The following is a 9,707-nucleotide window of genomic DNA, read 5'->3' as shown; positions in this document are numbered from 1 at the left end:
AATAACAAATTGCTTAAAATAACAAATTGCTAGAAAGACGTACACTGTTTCCCCAAATATAAGACATCCCCGGAAAATAAGACATAGTAGAGGTTTTGCTGAAGTGCGAAATATAAGGCATCCCCCAAAAGTAAGACGCGGCAAAGTTTTTGTTTGGAAGCATGCCCGACGAACAGAACACAGAAAAATAAGACATCCCCTGAAAATAAGACATAGCGCATCCTTGGGAGCAAAAATTAATATAAGACACTGTCTTATTTTCGGGGAAACATGGTATGTAACCAGCCTGCTATATGTATCCCCTGCCATCTGTGCAGTCTTTCCTTGATCTTTACTTTATGGCTTCACATGCTTTGTAGACAACTAGGCTTCCCCTAGTACTCCTGTCCTACGGGAACCATGTTACATCCATTATCTTGTAGGGCAGGAAGCCAGGTGGCTCTCTCTTTTGCTATCTGCCACCAACCTTGAGGTGCCTTAGCTCCAAAGACTGTTTTTCAGAAACTCTTGGGAAAACAGGAGGCGGGTTCTCTATGGGGGAATCAGGAGGGCTGTGAATGCCACCTTCGTCAGAACGGGCTTTGCCAAGTGTGGTGCTTTGGTGCCAATTCAATAAATGCTACTTATCAATACTCCAGAGTCCGTTTACTGGCTTACGGTTGCGAGACCCACCAGGGAGTGCCCTCCCTCACCCGTGCCCGGCATGCCCCCTCGAGGGTAGAAGCACTCAGAATGTTAAAATGTATTCAGACAATCGCCACTGATCCCCACCCCGGGAGAGCAGCAACCAGCAAACCAACATGGCGGATCAACGCCCAAAAGACAAGCCGTGAACTTACTGAGCTGTAGAGGTAGCCCTCGGCATTCATCGCCGCGTAGAGGCCCGCCTTCACACCCTGGATGGCCACCACGCGCAGACCCACCGGAATTAGGTTGAAGAGGGCTGTGGGGGGGGGGGGGAGAAGGGGGCAAAATTAAGCAAGGAGTAAGAAGGGGGAAAGACAGTCACTCAGCCCCCCACCCCCCACCCCAAAATGACAATGTCACACATCAACTCCCGCCTTCAAAGTCAAAGCCGTGGTTCCAACAAGCACAAAACTGCGTGGTGTCCAGAGTCAGAAACGGGCTCTTGTCACCGCTAAGTCCTCCTCGGTGCAAGAAACCCCTTCTTCTGCTGAACTTTGAGGATGGTCGCCCCAGAGCTCTCCAGCCCCCCGGAAGCTGGGCATCAAGGCGCTGCTTACTGAGCAAGGCTTGTGCAGGGTGCCGAGAACGATGCTACGGTCGTTTTCACTACAAACCTTTTGTGAGCCAACCAAGGAGCTACATGAGCACACGGTGAATGAATCCCTGTGTAACCTCAGAATGGGTTGACTCAGAAAGGGGTGGAGTCTCAAAGCAGCAGAAGGCTGCAGAGCTCATGTAGTTTGGAGGAGACAAGGCTACCAGACTTGGACCTTGGTTTGTATAAGCCAGTGGTGGCGAACCTTTGGCACTCCAGATGTTATGGACTACAATTCCCATCAGTCCCTGCCAGCATGGCCTGGCTGGGGCTGATGGGAATTGTAGTCCATAACATCTGGAGTGCCAAAGGTTCGCCACCATGGGTATAAGCCCTTAACACCTTGTTAAGGTAACTGCAATGTTGTTGGGAACTAGTGGGAAGGTAGTTGTTTGTTTTTGCTATGTTGTAAATGTTGGAGTTTATTGTTTCAGGGTTTCTTTTTGTGGTTGTCATGGGTGAGAGTTCTCCCGGAAACCTTCACCATGTTGAATCCTGTTCATCAAGCCCTTGGAGTCTTCAGGAGCCAACCCACTTGTAGAGAAGAATTGGACTTGGCAGTATCAGTAGACTGTAAATATAAGGACTTGAAAATGCAACCTGAACAGGACCTTGAAGTGTGATGTTAAATGTTATATGTTGTATGTTAAGAAAGTAAACCATTTTGGTTTTTTTAAAATTTGTTGTTGCAAACTCATTCCAAGTTCTGCCCCACAGAACCCACAAGCTGAGGTTACACCTGCACCGGGTTTTTTCCCCCAGGGGTTGCTTCTGGGGTGGGTTGGAGAAGTTAGCCCAGCCTCATCTATCCAGCCACAAACGTTCTCTCTGCTGTCCGGTCTTTACAGGAAGCCTTCAGACTGGCTTCCAGGAGGGACAAATCACAGTTCTGTGGGCGCTGTGGGCGCTCTGAGCCAGGAAAATGCCACAGGGGGGAGCCCTTCCCCCCAACGAGTCCCTGGTTCGATTCTTCATTCGTGTGTGAGCAAAATTATATTAGCCGTTGTCCTGAGCGACATTAGATTTGGCCCGGGACAAAGGTGAGAAGACCACTTGATTTACACAGAAGAATCCCCGGAGAGTATTGTCGGAGGCTTTCATGGCCAGAATCACTAGAGTGTTGTGGGTTTTCCGGGTTGTATAGCCGTGTTCCAGTAGCATTTTCTCCTGACGTTTCGCCCCTAATCTCCAGAGAGACTTGCATGCACAGCCCACTTTAAAAAAAAAAGGAAAGATCCTGAGAAAAAATCCAGTAGGACACCATCACCCAAGACAGAGGTGGCACCAATTCCCATTGTCAGAGTCTGCCTGATGCCCCTCTGCACAACACCCAGATACTGCCAACAATGTCTGGAATGTGAAAGACAGACACCTCTGGGAGGAGGGCCTGCAAGAGACACACTGTTCCTCCTCCCGCTGACGCTTCCCGAGAGACAGCGCTCTGCAGGGCAATGCACCAGGAAGCTCCGCAAACCGCTCCAATCCAGAGTGCCACTGCCTGCAGATGGTCTCTCTGCACGCCGCCGACAAGCCGGCCACAAGAGGACACGGGCTGCTTCCATTGCGCCCTTTTGCAATGTGCTTCCTGTGCTAACCCAACCCCCCCCCCCTTCCCGCTGGAAAACTACCTGGCCTGACAACAACAAGAAGAAGAAGAAGAAGAAGAAGAAGAAGAAGAAGAAGAAGAAGAAGAAGAAGAAGAAGAAGAAGAAGAAGAAGAAGAAGAAGAAGAAGAAGAAGAAGAAGAAGAAGAAGAAGAAGAAGAAGAGGGAAGGGGGGGAGGGAGGGGGGGAGGGGGGGGGGGGGGGGGGAGGAGGAGGAGGAGGAGGAGGAGGAGGAGCAGGAGCAGGAGCAGGAGCAGGAGCAGGAGCAGGAGCAGGAGCAGGAGTTTGGATTTATATCCTTCCTTATTCTCCTGTAGGAGACTCAAAGGGGCTGACAATCTCCTTGCCCTTCCCCCCTCACAACAAACACCCTGTGAGGTAGGTGGGGCGGAGAGAGCTCCGAAAAGCTGTGACTAGCCCAAGGTCACCCAGCTGGCGTGTGTGGGAGTGCACAGGCTAATCTGAATTCAGCAGATGAGCCTCCACAACTCAAGGGGCAGAGCTGGGAATCAAACCTGGTTCCTCCAGATCAGTGTGCACCTGCTCTTAGCCACTACGCCACTGCTGCTCCCCTGGCTCACAGGTAGAGGGGTCTCCTCCACAGGGAGAGGGCAGGATGTCAGACCGAGGCACCGGGGGCTGTCAGCACAAGGCCAAGGAGACCCCACCCCCTCACACTGGCCCGCCTCCCCCATCCTCTCTCTGGAGTGTCCCCCCCCCCCCAATCCTGCTACTAGGTTTGGTCAACTAGAGGAGTTGGAGATTTGGGGCTGCTGTGTGCACTGGTTACAGTGTCAGACACAGTGGTGGCGAACCTTCGGCACTCCAGATGTTATGGACTACAATTCCCATAAGCCCCTGCCAACATGGCCAATTGGCAGGGGCTGATGGGAATTGTAGTCCATGAACATCTGGAGTGCTATAGGTTCGCCACCACTGGCCTAGCCTATCGGACTGGGTTTTTAGGATACAGTGAAAGAATCGAGAACAGTGTCAGCCATTTGGGGCTCCCATTGGGGGAAAAGTCAAAGTATGAAAGCAGCAAATCAACAAATACATTCTGGCAAATAAATAAAAATACAGGCCTTCCTCTCTACAGTCTCCGAGAACAGGGGAGTTTAGATTTGGACGACAACACGGAGAAGTGACTGACCAGGACAGCGGTGTGGATTTTGAATGGAAACAGGACGTGAACTCCTGGAAAAATCCGATCGGGAGATTTCTCCTATTTCAAAGGTGCACAATTGAGGACGGGGTGAAGATTCTGCCACGAGGAAGGGGCGGGTGGTGGGGACCCCTGTGAGAAGCAGCCTCCTTCACCCAGGGCACGCCACCTCCACGCGCCAAAAACCTTGCAATTAACAGGTCTATTTATGAGCACTTCTGACTGGGGAAAAATGGAGCCCATCACGAGAGATAATGAAGGCAAATGGCTGCCATCACTCAACCTCCGCAGGCCATTTGTCTTGGGATGAAGAGCTGTCATGGATGAGGGCACAGCAGCGCAGGAGAACTTCTCCAGTGACTGAAGTACAAGCCAAGAGGCTTCACCAGGAAAGGCTGCGTCTCAGTGGCAGAGCATCTACTCGGAACGTGGAAGGTCCCAGTTCAATCCAGGTAGACAGGATGAGGCCGCAGGTGATGCGCAGGAGCTCAGCCTGGGACCCTGGAGAGCAGCTGCCAGTCCGAGCAGACAATACTGACTTTGATGGACCAAGTAGCTGATTCTGTACAAGCAGCTTCTTGTGTGTTTGGTTATTAAGGGGGAGGGGCCATGACTTACTAGTATAGCCTCTCTTTGGCACGCAGAAGGACCCTCGTCCAATCCCAGGCATCTCTAGTGAAAGATGAAGTAAACATAGGTGTCAAACTCGCGGCCCTCCAGATGTTATGGACTACAGTTCCCATCATCCCCTTGCCAGCATCATGCTGGCAGGGGATGATGGGAACTGTAGTCTATAACATCTGGAGGGCCGCGAGTTTGACACCTGTGAAGTAACAGGATGATGTGAAATGCCGGCGTGGTGTAGCGGTTAAGAGCAGGTGGGTTCTAATCTGGAGAACCGGGTTTGATTCCCCACTCCTCCACCTGAGTGGGAGAGGCTTATCTGGTGAAACAGATGTGTTTCAGCACTCCTGCATTCCTGCTGGGTAACCTTGGGCTAGTCAAAGTTGAACTCTCTCAGCCCCACCTGCCTCGCAAGGTGTCTGTTGTGAGGAGAGGGAGGGAAAGGAGCTTGCGAGCCACCTTGAGTCTCCTTACAGGAGAGAAAGGTGGGGTATGAATCTAAGCCCCTCCTTCTCCTTGTCCTCGTCCCCCTCCTCCTTTGTCTGCAACCCTGCAGAGCTGTTGCTAGTCTGAGTGGGCAGTTCTGACCCTGACAACTGACGGTCTGATTCGGTATCGGGCAGTTTCTCGTTTCGGAGCTAAACGTCCACTCGCGTACACCCCCCTCCTCCCAGTGTCCAAACCAGTCCTCGAGAGGTTTGCTGGCCAGTAAGCATCGGCTGCCGTCTGCCTGGCTGCTGCCCTTTTAAGCCAAGGCTCGGCTAATTCACTGGGGGCCGCCCAAATCGAGTTTGTTCGCCTCTAGTCAGCAATATGGGACTCTAACAGCCTTCATCCATTTGACGGCTAACTAGGCCTGTTTCCTGTACTGCTCCCCATGGCACACGAACAGCAACGCATGCCAGCTGCTCAGCCCTTCACACAGAGGCATTGCTGTGGTTTGGCACATCCAAACTGGGGCGGTGGGGTGGGAAAGGCTTCTCGGGAAGGCCACGGACCAAGCGATTCTACGTGCAGCGTGGGGAGGGGAAGGCGTGCATCAACGGGCACCATTTTGCTGCCCCGGCCCCCACAAAGACCCTCCCTGCAGGCCACCAGAGGGTTTTTCCCCCTGGATTTTTAAAGAAACAGGCAATTGCTAGGTCACTGCAGAGCAATAACGTTATGACAATCTTTTACTAGCTCCTCTGAATTCCTTTTAATAATGTTATTGCACTGGAATGATCTGGGGATTGCAATGCTTTTAAAGCGTGAAAAAGCCCTCTGGTTGCAAGCAGGGTGTTTGTGTGTGTGTGTGTGTGTGTGTGTGAGTGTGTGAGTGTGTGTGTGTGAGAGAGAGAGTGTGAGTGTGTGTGTGTGTGAGTGAGTGAGTGTGTGTGTGTGTGTGTGTGTGTGTGTGTGTGTGTGTGTGTGTGTGTGTGTGTGTGTGTGTGTGTGTGTGTGTGTGTGTGTGTGTGTGTGTGTGTGTGTGTGGAGCAGCAACAAGATCTTCACAGGGAACTGCTGCGGCTTGCAAGCAGTTGGCTTGGTGCAAAACAAGGCCTCCTTTTCGCCAACGGCACAGCAGCCAAGGAACAGAGCACAAAAAGTCATGGGAAAGGATGCTCTGAATAGCTGACCAGGTAGCCATTTAGTCCCAGATCAATCACTTGGCCTTGCTGTCAGCCACTAGCAATGGACTTGTTTCCTGGAGCTGCAGGGGGACCACACACTGCCTCCTGTAAGATGGTATCAAGTGTTCCAAACAGAGACATTTCCAGAGCCTGGACAACAAGAGGTTGGGAAAGACTGAAGCTCTGCAGGCAGACCCCAGAATTATCAGGGATGGAGGGAATCCACACAAGCACCCCCGACCCCTGAGGTCTCCACTGGGGAAGAACAGAGAGCTGGAAGAGACAAGATGGCCGCTCCAGCTGACACAGTGAGCCAAGAAACACCTTCTTGGAGCAGCCATGGCATAGTGGCTAAGAGCAGGTGCACTCTGATCTGGAGGAACCAGGTTTGATTCCCCGCTCTGCCGCCTGAGCTGTGGAGGCTTCTCTGGGGAATTCAGATTAGCCTGGGCACTCCCACACACGCCAGCTGGGTGACCTTGGGCTAGTCACAGCTTCTCGGAGCTCTCTCCGCCCCACCCACCTCACAGGGTGTTTGTTGTGAGGGGGGAAGGGCAAGGAGATTGTCTGCCCCTTTGAGTCTCCTATAGGAGAGAAAGGGGGGATATAAATCCAAACTCTTCTTCTTCTTCTTTTTCTGGACTGCCGGTCCATGTTTCTTCTTTCAAAGGAAGAAGAAGAGTTTGGATTTGCACCCTGATTTTCTCAACCATAAGGAGTTTCCAGGTGGTTAACAAAGTCCTCCCCCTCCTCTCGCCACTACATCTGCCGGCAGTGAATTCCACCAGTGAGTTTCTAATTCCATCAAGGAAGTGCTTCCTTTTGTCTGTCTCGAACTGACAGCCCATCAGTGTTGCTGGGTACCTCCTAGTTCTAGTATTATGGGAGAGGGGAGAAGTTCTCTCTATCCACGTTCTCCACTCCAGGAACCTGGGAGGGATTTGAGACAGGTCATCCTCGGGCAGAAGCCCTCAGCCTTCCCGAGCCTGCGGGCACCTTTGGAATTCTAACACAAGTATGGTGGATGCAACTGCAAAATGGCTGCCGCAGGAGGCAAAACTCACCACAAAATGGCTGCCGTGGGAGGCAAAACTCACCACAAAATGGTTGCCGCGGGAGGCAAAACTCACCACAAAATGGCTGCCGCGGGAGGCAAAACTCACCACAAAATGGCTGCCACGGGAGGCAAAACTCATCACAAAATGGCTGCCGCGGGAGGCAAAACTCACCACAAAATGGCTGCCGCGGGAGGCAAAACTCACCACAAAATGGCTGCCGCGGGAGCCAAAACTCACCACAAAATGGCTGCCGCGGGAGCCAAAACTCACCACAAAATGGCTGCCGCAGGAGGCAGAGCCATATGCTCAGAGGAAGCCCACGTGCCAGGGAGAAAGGGGGATTATTTATAAAATGTACAGGGAAGAGGAGTAAGATGGAATAAAGCCAACACTGCCACGGCAGTTGCCACTGAAACCACGTTATTTCAATCTGTCCAGCCAATCAATACGCTAGAGGCTCATCGGAAGGTTTGTTGGGGAAGGGTCCCGCCCATTTTATAAAAACACTTTTAGTGAGCACCTGGAAAGGTGTTTGTGGGTGCCATGTCGGGGACCCCTGGGGAGCAGGGAAACAAGGACACAACAGAGAAAACGACAGGCCTGCAGAAATGACCAGCCCACACGAGGCCTTTTCTTCCTGGGGAGTTACCTCAACCTGTCATTGTTTTGGCTGCCCTTTTTCCAGCTCTACAGTGTGTTCCCCCCCACCCCCCAAAAAAAGAAGTGGCAACCAGGCTTCTCCACAGCTTTTAGAGAGATCCTTTTGGAGCACCTCACAACCTATCTCGGTTTTCACCATCCTGGATAATTTTGCCCCATCTGAAAACGAAGACGAAGACGAAGACGAAGACGAAGACGAAGACGGAGGAGGAGGAGGAGGAGGAGGAGGAGGAGGAGGAGGAGGAGGAGGAGGAGGAGGAGGAGGAGAAGGAGAAGAAGGAGAAGAAGAAGAAGATGAAGAAGAAGAAGAAGAAGAAGAAGAAGAAGAAGAAGAAGAAGAAGAAGAAGAAGAAGAAGAAGAAGAAGAAGAAGAAGAAGAAGAAGAAGAAGAAGAAGAAGAAGAAGAAGAAGAAGAAGAAGAAGAAGAAGAAGAAGAAGAAGAAGAAGAAGAAGAAGAAGAAGAAGAAGAGACCTTCCGCATCACCCGCTGCCTGGTCCTTTTGACTGGAGAATCTGGGGGCTGAACCAGGGGCCTTCTGCACGCCGAGCAAATGTTCTTCCACTGAGCCACAGCACCTTTGCACGCCCCCCCCCCCCCACGCTTGGGAGGCTGCTGTCTTCCCACCCAGGCAAGCTGCCCCAGCAGGGGCGTAATGCCCATTGGGCAAGGTGAGCAGCTGCCCAGGGCACCACCTTGTGGGGGGCATCAAAATGCAAGATATTTTTGGGTATTTTTCGTGGTTTTCCGTTTTTGGCCTGCAGGGGGTGCAGTTTTTAGGCTAGTGGCACCAAAATTGCAGCGTATCATCAGGAGACTGTCCTTATGCTACCCCCCAAGTTTGGTGAGGTTTGGTTCAGGGAGTCCAAAGTTATGGACTCCCAAAAGGGGTGCCCCCATCCCCCATTGTTTCCAATAGGAGCTAATAGGAGATGGGGGCTACAGTTTTGAGGGTCCATAACTTTGGCCCCCCTGAACCAAACTGCACCAAACCTGGGGGGAATCGTCAGGGCAGTCTCCTGATGAGACCCTGAAAGTTTTGAGACTGTGCCTTCAGAAATGTGCCCCCCCCAGCCTGCAACCCCCATTGACAGCAATGCAGAAAACTCAATGCAGAACAAAGATTCTTGGGCAAATTTCTGGGATGTTCCTGCAGGGGGTGCATTTTTGGACGTTATCAGCACCAAAAGTTCAGGGTATCATCTGGAGACTGTCATGATGGCACCCCCCAAGTTTGGTGCAGTTTGGTTCAGGGGGTCCAAAGTTATGGACCCTCAAAGGGTAGCCCCCATCTCCTTAGCAAAGAATGGGGGATGGGGCACCCCCCTTGAACCAAACCTCACCAAACGCTGAAATTTTGGTGCTGATATGTCTAAAAATGCACCCCCTGCAGGCACCAATGTCCTGGTGCAAAAAAAAATTTGGTCGTGGTGGAGTGGCCGCCCATGGGGGGGGGGGGGGATCCAACTCAGGTTTTGCCCAGGGCTCCAGTTTGCCTCCTTACGCCCCTGGACCCCCAGGCTCAGGCTCACCTCCGCTCAGGAGCTCACAGCCCCTCCCTTGGAAGTGAGAGTTTTATTCACCACCCCCAGAGAGCAGCTGCAGCCAGAGCCGAGAAAGCGACAGGAGAGAGTTATGTAAAAGGAAAGAGAAGGGAGCGCAGCAGCTTCGGAAGGCTGCAGTTCAACACCTTCCCTGCAAAG

General features: G+C 52.1%; 1 protein-coding gene across 1 annotated transcript in view; it reads right to left on the bottom strand.

Moving 5' to 3' along the window:
- The window catches only part of FGF12 (fibroblast growth factor 12), a 262,754-nt gene that overhangs the window by 68,894 nt on the left and 184,153 nt on the right, over positions 1-9,707 (bottom strand). Inside the window, exon 4 of the mRNA XM_048506241.1 lies at positions 840-943. Within this exon, the coding sequence (XP_048362198.1) occupies positions 840-943 (104 nt within the window). The remainder of the gene's footprint in view (positions 1-839; positions 944-9,707) is intronic.

Source organism: Sphaerodactylus townsendi, linkage group LG08, assembly GCF_021028975.2.
Source record: "Sphaerodactylus townsendi isolate TG3544 linkage group LG08, MPM_Stown_v2.3, whole genome shotgun sequence".
Lineage (NCBI taxonomy): Eukaryota > Metazoa > Chordata > Lepidosauria > Squamata > Sphaerodactylidae > Sphaerodactylus > Sphaerodactylus townsendi.
The sequence above is the reverse complement of the archived record's forward strand: the minus strand, read 5'-3'. Positions and strand labels throughout refer to the sequence as shown.